The following is an 18,417-nucleotide window of genomic DNA, read 5'->3' as shown; positions in this document are numbered from 1 at the left end:
ACGAAATGACAGGCCTGTTAAACAGACCAAGCAATTGGCTTTTATTCCTGAAAAAAACATACAGGTATTTATTCCAACTATTCCTAACACCGGGAGTAAGGGTGTGTGTTTGCTTGTGTGTGCACGCGTGTGTGAGGGAGAGTGAGAGAGACGAGCCGAGTGTGTGTGTGTGTGTGTGTGTGTGTGTGTGTGTGTGTGTGTGTGTGTGTGTGTGTTATTTGGTGTAGGCTATTACTCTCTTGCAATTTAACACGAATTAGTTTCCACATCTTAACATGATATCTAGTCATAGCGACATCAGGCTACAGCCTCTACAAACACCATACGCTCTAACTAGCGATGGCAGGCTACGTTGAATTAGCTAACATCAATGTTTACGTTAGCTTGTGTCGGCGACGCTTGGTGAGCTGGTGTTAACAACTGGATGCTTTCGGTTCAGATGTTGAATCATTGTTGACGTGCTATTGTGGTACGCCAGTTCTGCATTGCAGTAGACACATTGCACTTTATCTTCTTTTTTAAGTGTGAAATGATCCCAAACTTTGGACCTTCTCTGTCTTTTACGGACGGTTTCTTGGCTCTCCGCCATCGCGCCCACTCAATTCTGAACGTAGTGGTGTGTGTCTGCAATAACAGTCCGTGTGGAAAAATGATCCCTGAGCTAAGCAGGCCACATAACGCGGGTGATAGGAATTAAACGAAGCCTCGAGGCAGAGGATTTGCTTCGATCATTTTTTGTAAACGAATTATTCGAGTTACTCGAGTAATCGTTTCAGCTCTACTGATGTTGGTTGTTTCAGGTCGATACTGATAAAGATTATTAGTAATCAAGAACACTGATAATCGATATCTGGGACTGATACACAGTTAAAGTAAAAATGAAAACCTTACTGTCAAAATGTAGACGGAAAGTAACTAAGTAATTTACTCAACTACTGTTCTTAAGTAGAGTTTTGAGGAACTTTACTTGAGTATTTCCATCTTCTGCTACTTTAAACTTCTCCACTACATGTATATGATTACATTAGTAACTAGTTACTTCACAGATTCACATTATTCCGTGTTGATACCAACAATCAGAAACATGCTGGACATCACAGAGATGATCTGCCAGGCTGATGATCCGTCTGCTCCTCGAATTTATGAGATAGATCAAATAATTTAGATAAACTGTTTGTGGTGATTAAGACTTCATTAATTCAGATGTAAAGATAATATTATAATCATATTTATATTCAGTCGAGGCTCAGATCTAAAGCTTTCACCATCAGGAGATGAGTCTCTATTCTTCTTACTGCTCTGAGTCTATTTATCCGTTTTAATTTATTCTGATCTATTTATCATCCTTCCTCTGAATCTTAATACCTCTGATGTGAAGTCGTCTTCTTATCGTCCTTCATTGATTTTATTCTTTTATTTGTCTCTTGCTTTACATCTTCTGAGATTGTACCTGTTTTATGTCTTTTATTTCTCTTAGTTGTAACGACTCATACTGACTCTTCTTCTGTTCTGTCTTCTTGTGTTAACTCTCCTCAGACGAGGCTTCTTGTGTTTCTTCTCTCGCACTGTCTTCCTACGTTTCCTGCTTTAGCTTGTTTTTCTAAACACTAACACTAAAGGTGCTCCATAAATAAAGTGTATTATTATTATATTCACCGAGCAGATGCACAGAAACAGTGAAACTGGATCTAACTGAGATTATTTACTCACAAGCAGAAGGTGATGGTTCCCTCGTCCAGGTCGATCAGACAGCTGACGATGTCTCCAGCCGCCCACGACTGAGGAAACACAACGTTATGAGCAGGTTTCAGTTCGTCATCAGTGACACTGTGGTCGAGGTGAATACTTGTTACATACAGACACGTCTGGACACCTTCAGTCAAACTGCTGATTACTGCTCTACATTAATGCTCTGCAGCCTGTTTCTAAAACGAGCAGCATTAACATCAGCTGACTGCAGACACCATAAATTAAATTTAGTGTATTGTGTATTTAGTGTTATTAAGTGTAGTCCTTCAGTGCACCATCCTCTCAACACCATAGGGTGGCGCTGTAACACACACGCTGCATTTCTACTCCATTTCCAGCTGATGAGGGAAAATGCATTATCGTCCTTGTCACTTAAAGGTCCAGTGTGTGATATGACGCAGCATCCTAATATTCATAAGTCCGTTTTAATTAGTGTTTAATCACCTGAAAATAAGAGTCGTTGTGTTTTCATGACCTTAGACTGAGACGTTTATATCTACACAGGGAGCAGGTCTCCCTCCACCAAGGTCGCCATGTTGCACCGTCGTGTTTCTACAGTAGCCCAGAGTGGACAAACCTGGCTCTAGTGAGGGCCTTTCACGTTTTTAAATTCAGTGGGCGGCCGCCGGAAATACAGGATGGCTGGATGGATGGATGGATGGATGGATGGCTGGATGGATGGATGGATGATGGATGGATGGATGGATGGATGGATGATGGATGGATGGATGGATGGATGGCTGGATGGATGGATGGATGATGGATGGATGGATGGATGGATGGATGGATGATGGATGGCTGGATGGATGGATGGATGATGGATGGATGGATGATGGATGGCTGGATGGATGATGGATGGATGGCTGGATGGATGGATGATGAATGGATGGATGGATGGATGGATGGATGGATGGATGGATGGATGGATGGCTGGATGGATGGATGGATGGATGATGGATGGATGGATGGATGGATAGACATACTTTATTGACCCCAAGCTGGGAAATTAAAGTGTAGCAGCAGCATTACACACAGAGACAATGACAACACAATGAAATAAAAAAGAACAACCTCGACATATTAACATAGTTATATAAAATGTAATATAAAAAATGTATATATATTAAAAATATGTATAAAAAATGTATAAATAAGCAGTATTGATTGTAGTGCAAAATAAAGTATAAGGTGCAGTGAACAGATGAGGTGCAGAACAGTGTAAAAACATATAAAGTGCGTAGAGACTGTATGTCATGACCAGAGTTTTAGCTGTTATTGTACAGTGTGATGGCACGTGGCAGGAAAGATTTCCTGTATCTGTCCCTTCGACAGCGGAGCTGAAGCAGCCTGTGAGAGAAGGTACTCCGCTGTCTGTCTACTGTGTGATGGAGAGGGTGCTGATCATTGTCCATGATGGATAAGAGTTTCTTCAGCGTTCTCCTCTCCACCACGGTCTCAAAAGAGTCCAGCCTGAGACCGAGTACGGAGCCTTCCTGATGATTTTATCAAGTCTGTTAGTGTCGCTGGCTCTGATGCTGCTGCCCCAACACACAGCAGCAAAGAAAATGGCACTGGCAACAACAGACTGGTAGAAGATCTCCAACATCTTGCTGCACACGTTGAAGGCTCTCAGCTTCCTCAGGAAATAGAGTCTGCTCATCCCCTTCTTGTACACAGCCTCGGTATTAGATTTCCAGTCCAGTCTGTTGTCAATCACCACTCCCAGGTACTTGTAGTCGTCCACCTCTTCCACCACCTCCCCCCTGATCCGTAGTGGCTGTGAAGGCATCTTCTTCCTCCTGAAGTCAATCACCATCTCTCTGGTCTTGTTGACATTCAGCCTCAGGTGATTCTGTTCGGACCGCTCAACAAAGTTGTCCACCAGTGTCCTGTACTCCCCCTCCTCTCCCTCTCTTACACACCCGACAACAGCCAAGTCGTCAGAAAACTTCTGCAGGTAACACGACTCAGAGTTGTACTGAAAGTCAGTGGTGTATAAGGTGAAGAGGAAGGGAGAAAGCACAGTTCCCTGTGGAGCTCCTGTATCACTGACCACCACATCAGACAGGACACTGCCCAGACGGACAAACTGTGGCCTGCCTGTCAGGTAGTCAGTAATCCAGGAGATCCATGCGTCGTCAACACCCATCACCTGCAGCTTCTCACCCAGTAGCAGAGGTTGAATGGTGTTGAAAGCACTGGAGAAATCAAAGAATGTGATCCTCACAGTGCCTCCTCCACCATCCAGATGCATATGGGCTCGTTGCAGCAGGTAGATGACGGCATCATCGACTCCTACATGGGGCTGATAGGCAATTTGCAAAGGGTCCAGATACGTCCTCACCTGTGGCCTCAGCTGGGCTAAGACCAGTCTCTCCAGGACCCTCATCACATGAGATGTGAGGGCGACTGGTCTGTAGTCTGCCGGGTCGGATGGTCTCGACTTCTTGGGGACCAGAACCAAGCAGGATGTCTTCCACAGCATTGGGACTTTCTCCAGACTCAGGCTCCGGTTGTACAGATGTGCCAGTACAGGAGACAGCTGGCTGGCACAGGTCTTCAGGATCCTGGGTGTGATGCCATCAGGGCCTGCAGCCTTTCGCTGGTGTAGTCTTTCCAGCTGCCTCTTTACCTGGCCTGTAGTCACCGTTGGGTTGGTGCAGATGTCTTCAGTGGAGGTGGAGGAGGAGGATGTGGGGGACAAGGAGGGGGGGCAGATGGAGAGGTGCTGTACAGGAGAAAGCTGGGGGTGGGTCGAGCCATTTGGGACAGTGTGGGTGTGTGGGGGGCAGGGGGTGTCGGAGGGGTGGCAGGAGGTGAGCTAAACCTGTTAAAAAACTGGTTCAACTGGTCTGCTCTATCCAGGCTCCCTGACGTCTGCCTGTCTTTCCCCTTCATCCCCGTGATGTGCTTCATTCCTGTCCACACATCCCTCACACTGTTCTGTTGGAGTTTGGCCTCCAGCTTCCTCCTGTAGTTGTCCTTGCACGTCCTCAGCATCTCTCGGAAGATGAAGAAGAAGAAGACGAGCGAGTAGCTGCTGTTTCCTGCCAAACTATTTGTATTGAGAGAAGTTTGAAACCACGACCTGATGAAGGACGGACGATCATCACAGGAGTGTGAATCATCGTCGAAGACACAAAAACTCCGAGACGCTAAATGAGATCGAGACCAGCGACGGAAAAAACAAGAATAAACACTGGAGCTGCCTTTCAGATGGAAATCTGATGACAGAGAAATGTTTGTTTCTGCTGGACAGCTCAGAGTAGCGTTAAACATTAGACTGTAATATATACTTCTCCCCGCTGCGGCAACGTCACGTCAGCAACATTTATTCAGATTTATTCCTCGTCTGCTGCAGTGAGACGACTCATGGAGGCATAACTGATATTTAGAGCTGAGTGTGATGAAGACAGTCAAAGACTCAGTGTGACAGATGGACTGAGGAGACGTCTGATCATCACTCAGTTAATAAACTCCATCATTTCTCTGTATGAGCCTCATTTATTTTTATTTACTTACAACTTATATTTTATAGACTAAATCACTAAATACATCTTCACCTCTTCACTTGAGTTAGTAGAAATACTCGACGCTGTTTTGAACGAGTCCATATTTAGAAAATGAGTTTCTTGTCCCTGAGGGGCCACCGTAGCTTCTGGAGCTTTGTGATCTGGAACGTCACCACTAGATGTCTCTAAATACTCGATATTACACACTGGACCTTTACATTTACAGCATTTACAGACGCTTTTGTCCAAAGCGACTTACAGTAATTTATACATTCATACACTGATGGAGGTGGCTGCCATGCAAGGTGCCGACCAGCACATCAGGAGCAGTTTGGGGTTCAGTATCGACATGCAGACCAGGGGTCTCGACCAGCGACCTTCCGATAACAAGATGCTGGCTCTACCCTGAGCCACAGCAGACCTGTAAGAGTCAGTGCTGCGTTCGCTGTGCTCTAAAATCTCGTGCTAAGGCTGCGACGGATACAGAAGCAAGAGGGTCGTAGTTGTGCACGATGATGAAGTCGTGATGAAGTCGTGATGAAGTCGTGATGAAGTCGTGATGAAGTGATGATGAAGTCGTGATGAAGTCGTGATGAAGTCGTGATGAAGTCGTGATGAAGTGATGATGAAGTCATGATGAAGTCATGATGAAGGGATGAAGTTGTGATGAAGTCGTGATGAAGTGATGATGAAGTCGTGATGAAGTGATGAAGTGATGAAGTCTCGATGAAGGGATGAAGTCATGATGAAGTCATGATGAAGTCGTGATGAAGTTGTGATGAAGTGATGATGAAGTCATGATGAAGTCGTGATGAAGTCGTGATGAAGTGATGAAGTCGTGATGAAGTCGTGATGAAGTTGTGATGAAGTGATGATGAAGTCATGATGAAGGGATGAAGTTGTGATGAAGTCGTGATGAAGTGATGAAGTCATGATGAAGTCATGATGAAGTCATGATGAAGTCGTGATGAAGTGATGAAGTCGTGATGAAGTCGTGATGAAGTCGTGATGAAGTTGTGATGAAGTGATGATGAAGTCGTGATGAAGTCGTGATGAAGTCGTGATGAAGTTGTGATGAAGTCGTGATGAAGTCATGATGAAGGGATGAAGTCATGATGAAGTCGTGATGAAGTCGTGATGAAGTGATGAAGTCATGAAGTCATGATGAAGTCGTGATGAAGTGATGAAGTCGTGATGAAGTCGTGATGAAGGGATGAAGTCATGATGAAGTCGTGATGAAGTCGTGATGAAGTCGTGATGAAGTCATGATGAAGTCGTGATGAAGTGATGAAGTCATGATGAAGTCGTGATGAAGTCATGATGAAGTCATGATGAAGTTGTGATGAAGTCGTGATGAAGGGATGAAGACATGATGAAGTCGTGATGAAGTGATGATGAAGTCGTGATGAAGTCGTGATGAAGTCGTGATGAAGGGATGAAGTCATGATGAAGTCGTGATGAAGTCGTGATGAAGTCGTGATGAAGTGATGATGAAGTGATGATGAAGTCGTGATGAAGTCGTGATGAAGTGATGAAGTCATGATGAAGTCATGATGAAGTCATGATGAAGTCATGATGAAGTCGTGATGAAGGGATGAAGACATGATGAAGTCGTGATGAAGTGATGATGAAGTCGTGATGAAGTCGTGATGAAGTCGTGATGAAGCAACAGTATGTATTTTGTAAGCGAGCTGCAGAAGACAGAAAACATCCGTATTGACTGTCTGTCGACCGTACGCAGTGTTACTGACTGAATCTTGCTAGCATAACATTAGCTGTGTGGCTAACAGCTGTGCCGGAGGGTTCAATGAGCTGATTGGACGAGTGTGTCTCCTGGTGCTGAGTCGTATCTAAGGTCCGTTCTGTTTACTGGAGCAGTGAACGTCACCATTACATGAGAACCTGACGGGACTGTGATGACTGTTTCAGTTATTCAGTTGCTGCGTGTGAAACACTTCATATTTTGATCATTAAACACACAAAAATAAACGTTATTGTTCTGAATGTTTTGTCTGTGACAGGTGACATCATCCTTCACACACAGACACACAACACACAACACAAACTGGCTCTGCTCACCTTCCCGTAGTTTGTGGTCGTCACGTTCCACTTTCTCACTCTGTTTCCATCGTAGGCGTAAGAGTCAGGAGTGTCACCCACACCCTCCTGAGGACACACACGCACACCCACACCCACACGTGCACGCACACGCGCACGCACACACACACACACACTTGTTTTAACCCAATGATTGGCTCATCACTCAGAAACATGAAATAACAACACTGATTGTGTTAATTTATGTATCTGATTGTTATTAACAATAATTCACATCGTTTTGCAGCACAGCAAATATGAACACAACATATTACAGGTCAAAGTAGCCACATCAGCTACAGTCAACAACAGTAAGGAGGTGAAGAGGGAGAGAAATTCACCAGACTCCCTGATAAAATCACTCAATTTAGTGATTCACTGTTTCTGACAAATTCTTCATTATTTGGGCCGTGTGTGTGTGTGTGTGTGCGTGTGTGTGTGTGTGTGTACCTCCTGGTTGAAGCGACAGTTGAGAGTACACCAGCCGATCTGCATCAGGCCCTGGGAGGAGATCAGAACCTCGTAGGCCCACTTCCCTGCAGAGAGAGAAGGTCGTCTTTATTCTGGATTTAAAGGGACATTACGCAGTAAAACAGCAGCAGCGGTGGTTCAGACCGTCTGTCTGATGTCTCCCACCACAGCTCGTTTGATAACTCGCTCTCATTAAGTGTTAATCACAACACGTTCAGGTGTAGCAGCTGACTCACAGCAGGAGACCAAACTGATGTCAACATTAATCCGTGTGCAGAACGTAAACACATGTTCACACACATGCTGCGGTCTGACACACAGTTTGTAGATTCGGACACAACATGAGACAGAACATTTTATCAGAGACGGACACAAACACCTCACTTCCTTTTTCATCATCAGCAGACAGGAAGTTGTTTTACCTTTGTAAACACACGTGGTGGCTCTGATGGAGCTGAAGTTGCTGTGGCCGATCACCTGAAATCAATAAAAGTAAAATCAATAGAACTTGAAAGACTCATTAAAAATCATTAAACACAGAAACAAGACCGGGGATATGTGTTGCTGCTATGGTTACAAGTATTGTCTGACCATCTTTACCTCAAAAGAAAAGTTGAACAAGCTGCCGTCACATGACAGGATTTTAATTTGACTAAGAAACGTGACTGAAGCTCCTGTAGAGCATGATGCTGATCCAGGAAGTCACTGTTAGCTTGTTGATTTATAATCATTACAGTCACAATTCTAAAAATCTCCAACTGGATTTTCAATTTAAACATTTTCATTCAGCACTGACGACTTTACAAAGATGAGAGTATCTTACACCACCAGGACTTCATCCTGCCATCTTTATGACAAGTTCAAATAATATTCACCGTAAATCAACAACAACAGCAGCCTTCAGTGACCCAACAAGAAACTACACGGACAGAAATTGAGTTTGTTACAAAGTTCAGTTTCTCTAATCTGTCCAGAGTGAACCCTCTTTCACAAACACCTCAATAAAGGATCTCTGAGTGAGAAAATAAACCAACATGTCCGACGCTGTCAGAGTTTCCTCTGGTATCAGTCAGCTGATCATCTTCATCACACAGGAGAAGAGTCTGGAAGTCACGCTGCAGGCTAATGCTAAGCTAGCTGCAGGCTAACGCTTGGCTAGCTGTGTCCTCTTTTAACTGATGTTTTTTTTCTTCAGATGTGTGAAAGTAGACGAGGTGGAGAGAAAAATACTGAATTGTGTTCTTAGTTACGGTGAAAAAACTGAAAGATCTTTTTCTTAGAATCATTTGAGAATCTAAATCGTGACGGCCTGAAAATCAGACACCATCACTGCTCACCACCATGTTTAAATAGCCACAGACTGTCAGCTGAACCGCAGTAATGGCAGCAAAGAGCTGGTCACAGTCGCTCGATGGCGGCAGCTCTTCTGATGAAGGTTTAATCATCTATAACAGGTCGTCTCACCCCGAGCAGATCATCATCTACAAACAGAAGTCCTTCGAAGCCGCTGGTGTGGTCGAGGACGACCGGCTGTGGACCGAGACGACCTTCAACAGGCTGATCTGCAGACAGAGTTCAACAACATGAAGTGTCTGTCTGTCTGTGTGTCTGTCTGTGTGTCTGTCTGTGTGTCTGTGTGTGTGTCTGTGTGTGTGTGTCTGTCTGTGTGTCTGTGTGTGTGTGTCTGTGTGTGTGTCTGTGTGTGTGTGTCTGTCTGTGTGTCTGTGTGTGTGTGTCTGTGTGTGTGTGTGTGTGTGTCTGTCTGTGTGTCTGTGTGTGTGTGTCTGTGTGTGTGTCTGTCTGTGTGTGTCTGTGTGTCTGTCTGTGTGTGTGTCTGTCTGTGTGTCTGTCTGTGTGTGTGTCTGTGTGTCTGTGTGTGTGTCTGTGTGTCTGTCTGTGTGTCTGTCTGTCTGTCTGTCTGTGTCTGTCTGTCTCTGTGTCTGTCTGTCTGTCTGTCTCTCTCTGTGTCTGTGTGTGTGTGTGTGTGTGTGTCTGTCTGTCTGTCTCTCTGTCTGTGTCTGTCTGTGTGTGTGTCTGTCTGTGTGTGTCTGTCTCTGTGTGTGTCTGTCTCTGTGTCTGTCTCTGTGTGTGTCTGTCTCTGTGTGTGTGTGTCTCTGTCTGTCTCTGTGTGTGTGTGTCTCTGTCTGTCTCTGTGTGTGTGTGTCTCTGTCTGTCTCTGTGTGTGTGTGTGTCTGTCTGTCTGTCTGTCTGTGTGTGTGTGTGTCTGTCTCTGTGTGTCTGTCTGTGTCTCTGTCTGTCTCTGTCTGTCTGTGTCTCTGTCTGTCTCTGTCTGTCTGTGTGTGTGTGTGTGTCTGTCTCTGTGTGTCTGTCTGTCTGTCTCTGTGTGTCTGTCTGTCTGTCTGTGTGTGTGTGTCTGTGTCTGTGTGTGTGTCTCTGTGTGTGTCTGTCTCTGTGTGTGTGTACCTGCTCTGTCCTCACTGGGCTCTCCCTCAGACACCAGTCTCTCCAGGTGAGCACTGAGGTCCTGGAAACCCAGCGGCTTCCTGTGAAGAGGAGGAAACAGGAAATGACATCACTCATCTTTAGTTATGTTGTTCATTATTCTTAATATTTCTGCAAACTGTCCAACTGTTGCTAATGTTTTGTTCAGTTTGTGTCCATGTTGTTGTCCAGGTGTGATCACACACATTAATAACACAACATAGTGAATGTGACAGCCTCTTCAGTCTGCAGCTGTACTCTGATTACTTTCTGGCCTGCAGGTCGTCATGTCAGTGGCTCTGTTGGGCTAAAATGTGTCCTGAACATCCAGAAACTCCACAGACACAAAGACTGATGTGATCTAAGATCAGTTCTGATCAGTCGGGTCAGAGTAATCAGATTTAAGGCAGAGCTCATCTGCTCTGTACAGCGAAGTTAGAGTTTGATCAATGTGCTGCCTGAATTAAAATAAAAACAGAAATAAATCAGTTTGCTTTCAGGACCTTTTATAACCTGTTAACTTTCATCTGCTCTGTATTCCTTATTAAAATCACTGTGTAGTGACATCATGTTTGATTTGAGCTGTTTCAGGAGTCGTGTTTAGTTCCTGATGTTGTTTTTATAATAAACAGCTTTTATTGTGAAGCATGTCTGAGAAACTAAATGTGTGTTTTACTGAATTAGCACAGCTTTGTTAGCACAGACTGCTCATCAGAAAACTCATCTGGTTTCACTCTGTCGTTTTTTTATTTGGTTCAGTTCCTAAAAGAGGAAGGCTTAGGGGTTAGGGTTAACACTAACCCTCTTAAAAGAGAGCGATGTTAAAAATTAAACCTCCTCCAGTCTCAGTTTAAAGTTAGTACTGGATCATAGTTTAAACTTGAGTGTGGTGCAACAGAATTTAAACTTAAACCAGGATTTAAGTCCAGCCTGAGCATCATTTACAACACGTAGTCATTTAAACAGCTGATGCTGAGTGTTTACAGTCATCACATTAAAAACAATAAATCAGCTTTTATTTATTCTTCTTGAAATTATCTATGACATCACACTATACCATCACACCGTACCATCACACTATACCATCACACCGTACCATCACACTATACCATCACTCATCACACCGTACCATCACTCATCACACCGTACCATCACACTATACCATCACACTATACCATCACACCGTACCATCACACTATACCATCACTCATCACACCGTACCATCACTCATCACACCGTACCATCACACTATACCATCACTTTATACCATCACACCGTACCATCACACCGTACCATCACACTATACCATCACACCGTACCATCACTCATCACACCGTACCATCACACTATACCATCACTTTATACCATCACACCGTACCATCACACCGTACCATCACACTATACCATCACACCGTACCATCACTCATCACACCGTACCATCACACCGTACCATCACACTATACCATCACACCGTACCATCACACTATACCATCACTCATCACACTGTACCATCACTCATCACACCGTACCATCACACTATACCATCACACTATACCATCACACTATACTATCACACTATACCATCACACTATACCATCACACCGTACCATCACACTATACCATCACACCGTACCATCACACTATACCATCACACCGTACCATCACACTATACCATCACACCGTACCATCACACTATACCATCACACCGTACCATCACACTATACCATCACTCATCACACTATACCATCACTCATCACACTATACCATCACTCATCACACTGTACCATCACTCATCACACTGTACCATCACTCATCACACCGTACCATCACACTATATCATCACACCGTACCATCACACTATACCATCACACTATACCATCACACTATACATCACACCGTACCATCACACTATACCATCACACCGTACCATCACACTATACCATCACTCATCACACCGTACCATCACTCATCACACCGTACCATCACACTATACCATCACTCATCACACTATACCATCACTCATCACACTATACCATCACTCATCACACTGTACCATCACTCATCACACTGTACCATCACTCATCACACCGTACCATCACACTATACCATCACACCGTACCATCACTCATCACAACGTACCATCACACTATACTATCACTCATCACACCGTACCATCACACTATACCATCACACCATACCATCACAACGTACCATCACACTATACTATCACTCATCACACCGTACCATCACACTATACCATCACACTATACCATCACACCATACCATCACTCATCACACCGTACCATCACACTATACCATCACACTATACCATCACACCATACCATCACTCATCACACCGTACCATCACACTATACCATCACACCGTACCATCACTCATCACACCGTACCATCACACTATACCATCACTCATCACACTATACCATCACTCATCACACTGTACCATCACTCATCACACCGTACCATCACACTATACCATCACACCGTACCATCACTCATCACAACGTACCATCACACTATACTATCACTCATCACACTATACCATCACTCATCACACTGTACCATCACTCATCACACCGTACCATCACACTATACCATCACACCGTACCATCACTCATCACAACGTACCATCACACTATACTATCACTCATCACACCGTACCATCACACTATACCATCACACCATACCATCACTCATCACACCGTACCATCACACTATACCATCACACTATACCATCACACCATACCATCACTCATCACACCGTACCATCACACTATACCATCACACCGTACCATCACTCATCACACCGTACCATCACACTATACCATCACATCATACCATCACTCATCACAACGTACCATCACAACGTACCATCACTCATCACACCGTACCATCACAAACGTACCATCACTCATCACAACGTACCATCACAACGTACCATCACAACGTACCATCACTCATCACAACGTACCATCACTCATCACACCGTACCATCACAACGTACCATCACACTGTATCATCACATCGTACCATCACACTCATCACAACATGCAGTGGTTTATTTCACACCTCTGACACCTGTTGAGCCTGTTATTCATTGGCTTCAGGACATCTGTGTGTGTGTGTGTGTGTGTGTGTGTCCTTCAGACATTTTCTGAATAGATTTCTCATTTCGCTGACGTCAGCTGATCTGTGCCGAGTGTCTTCAGTTCAGTGAGTGAGACTACATTTAACATGTTTACACTGTGTGACCTGACAACATGACAACCTGTGTGTGTGTGTGTGTGTGTGTGTGTGTGTGTGTGTGTGTGTGTGTGTGTGTGTGTGTGTCTATGTATAGAGGTAACATGAATCTGTCTGGCTTAAGGAAACTGTAACACTAGTCCAGGTCAGGGTACAACACACACACACACACACACACACACACACACACACACACACACAGCTTCACCAGCTGTGACTGAGTTATTATTATCAGAGCAGCACGTCGTCTCCTGTTTCCCAAATCAAACACATTTTGTTCTTCTGACTTGTTTTACTCAAACCTCAAGGTGGCGCTGGAGGTGAGGTCAGAGAGGTTCATCCTGAGGGGAGCATGAAGGTCTTTAATGCAAATCCATCGAACAGAGCTGCAGGATGATGTAGCTAACTGAAGTTAGCATCACTCTGGTGTCTCTGTGGGATTATTGATTATTGGATTCTGGATTATTACATAAAATAATCTGTGTGTCAAACAAGTTTCTGATCCTTCCAGGTTCTGTTCATCCAGATAATCTCCACAGATGAACTCCACTCTGATGTTTGAAGTGTAACTTAAATGTAGCAGTAAAAAGCTAATGCTAGGCTACAAACAGACGACATCACGGTCACATGACTTAAACGTCTCCACCACTGAGCGTCTTACTGCACAATTACTATCCAGGTTTTCTATAAACTGATCAATGTACGAGTTGTAAAGTCAGAGTCAGAACAGTGTGTAACTGAAGTGGCCTGTAAAGACGGACTAGTGAGCAGATGAGTCTCCGTGTTCGCTGTGAGGACGTTTAATGTCCCCGACAACCTCTGTGGTCTCATTTAGACACTTGTTAGCAACCGCTAACTGTTTTTAACACATGAAGAGCTTTATAATTAAACTGTGGACATTTAATGATGAGTTCATGTGTTCAGCCTGTGACACACCTTATTTCACACATTTAACTGGAAACACATCAACAGACTCACAGACTCTGAGACGAGGGGACAGGACGTAGAAGTGTTATTTATTTCCAGGTTTATAAGTTGTTCATGGTGATGTTACCTGAGCGAAGCCAGAGCAGGTCCCTGTTTGGTGGAGGGGAACACATGGTGCAGGAAGTCACTCAGCAGCTTCTCATTCACTATACCTGACACAGAGACACAGAGACACAGAGACAGTCAGAGACACAGAGACACAGAGACACACAGAGACACAGAGACACAGAGACAGTCAGAGACAGACAGAGACACAGAGACACAGAGACACAGAGACAGACAGAGACACACAGAGACAGACAGAGACACACAGAGACACAGAGAAACAGAGACACAGAGACAGACAGACACACAGAGACAGTCAGAGACAGACAGAGACACAGAGACACAGAGACAGACAGAGACACACAGAGACAGACAGAGACACAGAGACACAGAGACAGACAGAGACACACAGAGACAGACAGAGACACAGAGACACAGAGACAGACAGACACACAGAGACACAGAGACAGAAAGAGACAGTCAGAGACACAGAGACACAGAGACAGACAGAGACACAGAGACAGTCAGAGACACAGAGACACACAGAGACAGACAGAGACACAGAGACACAGAGACAGACAGAGACAGACAGATTTGAGTTGTCTGAACCTGAATCTTTACATTTTCACACACAAAAGAAACATAAAGTTTATTGAATGTGATGTTTTGTTTTAAATTAAAGTTCCAACAGTTTGTAGAAGAAGAGCTGAAACCACCGATCAGGTAAAGATCACTGAAACATCATCGTCTGGATGCAGCTTCACAGTACTGTACACAGAGTACTACACAGAGTACTGTACAGAGTACTACACAGAGGACTGTACACAGAGGACTGTACAGAGTACTACACAGAGGACTGTACACAGAGGACTGTACAGAGTACTACACAGAGGACTGTACACAGAGGACTGTACAGAGGACTGTACAGAGGACTGTACACAGAGTACTGTACAGAGGACTGTACAGAGGACTGTACACAGAGTACTGTACAGAGGACTGTACAGAGGACTGTACACAGAGTACTGTACAGAGGACTGTACAGAGGACTGTACACAGAGTACTATACAGAGTACTGTACAGAGGACTGTACAGAGTACTGTACACAGAGTACTGTACAGAGGACTGTACAGAGGACTGTACACAGAGTACTATACAGAGTACTGTACAGAGGACTGTACAGAGTACTGTACACAGAGTACTATACAGAGTACTGTACACAGTACTGTACAGAGTACTATACAGAGTACTGTACACAGTACTGTACAGAGTACTGTACAGAGGACTGTACACAGAGTACTGTACACAGAGTACTGTACAGAGTACTGTACACAGTACTGTACAGAGTACTGTACACAGAGTACTACACAGAGTACTGTACACAGAGTACTACACAGAGGACTGTACAGAGGACTGTACAGAGGACTGTACACAGAGTACTATACAGAGGACTGTACAGAGGACTGTACACAGAGTACTATACAGAGTACTGTACAGAGTACTGTACAGAGTACTGTACAGAGTACTGTACACAGAGTACTGTACACAGAGTACTACACAGAGGACTGTACAGAGGACTGTACAGAGGACTGTACACAGAGTACTATACAGAGTACTGTACAGAGTACTGTACAGAGTACTGTACACAGAGTACTACACAGAGTACTGTACACAGAGTACTACACAGAGGACTGTACAGAGGACTGTACAGAGGACTGTACACAGAGTACTATACAGAGGACTGTACAGAGGACTGTACACAGAGTACTGTACAGAGTACTGTACAGAGGACTGTACAGAGTACTGTACACAGAGTACTGTACAGAGGACTGTACAGAGGACTGTACACAGAGTACTATACAGAGTACTGTACAGAGGACTGTACAGAGTACTGTACACAGAGTACTGTACAGAGTACTGTACACAGTACTGTACAGAGTACTGTACAGAGGACTACACAGAGTACTGTACAGAGTACTGTACAGAGGACTGTACAGAGTACTGTACACAGAGTACTGTACAGAGGACTGTACAGAGGACTGTACACAGAGTACTATACAGAGTACTGTACAGAGGACTGTACAGAGTACTGTACACAGAGTACTGTACAGAGTACTGTACACAGTACTGTACAGAGTACTGTACAGAGGACTACACAGAGTACTGTACAGAGTACTGTACAGAGTACTGTACAGAGTACTACACAGAGGACTGTACAGAGTACTACACAGAGTACTGTACAGAGTACTGTACAGAGTACTACACAGAGTACTGTACAGAGTACTACACAGAGTACTGTACAGAGGACTGTACAGAGGACTGTACAGAGTACTACACAGAGTACTGTACAGAGGACTGTACCTGTGGCTCTCGGCTTGTCTGTGTCTGAAGCCAGTCTGTAGTTGCGGCGGGTCAGAACGGTGCTGCCTCCTTTAGAGCTCATTCTGTCAGACTGGCTCACCTGGCTCACCTGGCTCACCTGCTGATGACACACAGGAAGGTACAATTATCATTTATGGATCTATAATCAAACCATGATCAATAAATCTGTGAACCATAAAGGGAAACAACGACCAGTTCATTTAGAGCCTGTTCAAACAATACTACTGTACTTTTACTGCTTTAACTACATGAAGTGATAATACTACTGTACTTTTACTGCTTTAACTACATGAAGTGATAATACTACTGTACTTTTACTGCTTTAACTACATGAAGTGATAATACTACTGTACTTTTACTGCTTTAACTACATGAAGTGATAATACTACTGTACTTTTACTGCTTTAACTACATGAAGTGATAATACTACTGTACTTTTACTGCTTTAACTACATGAAGTGATAATACTACTGTACTTCTGTCAAAGCAGGATTCTGAATACTTGTGATTGAGTACTTTTATATGGCTGTACTTCTACCTTTACCTGAGTTAAGTATCCGATTACTTCCTCCACCTCGGGTTAATATCGTGCAGCAGTTTAATTAACAGTTTAATTCATGAATTAGTCAAAGAAGCCAAATCAAACCATGTCTGTATGTCGTGCTAGCTAACTAGCTACCGTTAGCTAACTTCTCCACTAAAACCAGCTGTTTGATATAAAACACGTTACCGAGACTCTCTGTCGGATCAGTTACATTAAAACACACACCCGTTACAGCTGACAGCATCTACAGCCCTGCGGGATCTTACATGCCACTGTAAGCTAGCTGGCTAACGGCTCAGTGACACAAACAGTCTGTTTGCTAAGCAGCAGCTAGCAGCTAACAGCTAGCAGCTAACAGCTAACAGCTAACAGCTAACAGCTAGCTGACAGCAGCACCCACCGCTTCCTTCTGTTCCAACGAGCCTCTCCTCCAGCTGCAACCCGCCCGTGTTCCGCTTTATTCCGTCTGATTCAGATAAAATGTCGCGACTGAAAAGGCTTATTTCTACCACAACAGTCTTCTTCTTCTTCTTCTTCTTCTTCTTCTTCTGGTGCTGCTGCTTGTCAACGACTCTCACTACGGAGAGCCAGTTGGTACAAAATATGGCACGTCGCTTGGCGAAACGCGAAAGCGAAAACAGGACTGAAGTTTCTCAGGTGAAATGTGTTTATTTATTTATTTATTTATTTATTTATTTATTTATTCGTTTGTTTAATGTGGACACATATAAGATTAGATAAATCATAATTTAAAGAAACAACAGCTGTGTCAGGAGAAGAAGTCATCACAGACACAAAAAAACAGAAAAAAATAGAAACAATACTTAATATATTTATACAACATCTGAAAAAATACAACAAATGCCAAATATCGACAAAATAAAACACAATAAACAGAAAATAACTAAATCAATAGAAAGTGATCCAGTA

General features: G+C 43.9%; 1 protein-coding gene across 3 annotated transcripts in view; it reads right to left on the bottom strand.

The window, feature by feature from the left end:
* The window catches only part of rnf123 (ring finger protein 123), a 134,026-nt gene extending 115,969 nt beyond the window's left edge, over nt 1-18,057 (bottom strand). The window contains exons 1-9 of one of the 3 annotated variants that reach the window (XM_073488219.1): nt 17,888-18,057; nt 16,923-17,040; nt 14,587-14,671; nt 10,254-10,333; nt 9,294-9,391; nt 8,252-8,306; nt 7,809-7,894; nt 7,341-7,427; nt 1,711-1,778 (exon numbers count right to left, since the gene is read on the bottom strand). In XM_073488219.1, coding sequence (XP_073344320.1) covers nt 1,711-1,778; nt 7,341-7,427; nt 7,809-7,894; nt 8,252-8,306; nt 9,294-9,391; nt 10,254-10,333; nt 14,587-14,671; nt 16,923-17,004 — 641 coding nt within the window. In that variant the 5' untranslated portion in view covers nt 17,005-17,040; nt 17,888-18,057. Of the gene's footprint in view, nt 1-1,710; nt 1,779-7,340; nt 7,428-7,808; nt 7,895-8,251; nt 8,307-9,293; nt 9,392-10,253; nt 10,334-14,586; nt 14,672-16,922; nt 17,044-17,887 lie in introns of all 3 variants that reach the window. The other 2 variants (XM_073488218.1, XM_073488217.1) reach the window with 2 other exon arrangements.
* Nucleotides 18,058-18,417: the final 360 nt, after the last annotated feature.

This window comes from Pagrus major, chromosome 19 (assembly GCF_040436345.1).
Source record: "Pagrus major chromosome 19, Pma_NU_1.0".
NCBI lineage: Eukaryota > Metazoa > Chordata > Actinopteri > Spariformes > Sparidae > Pagrus > Pagrus major.
The sequence above is the reverse complement of the archived record's forward strand: the minus strand, read 5'-3'. Positions and strand labels throughout refer to the sequence as shown.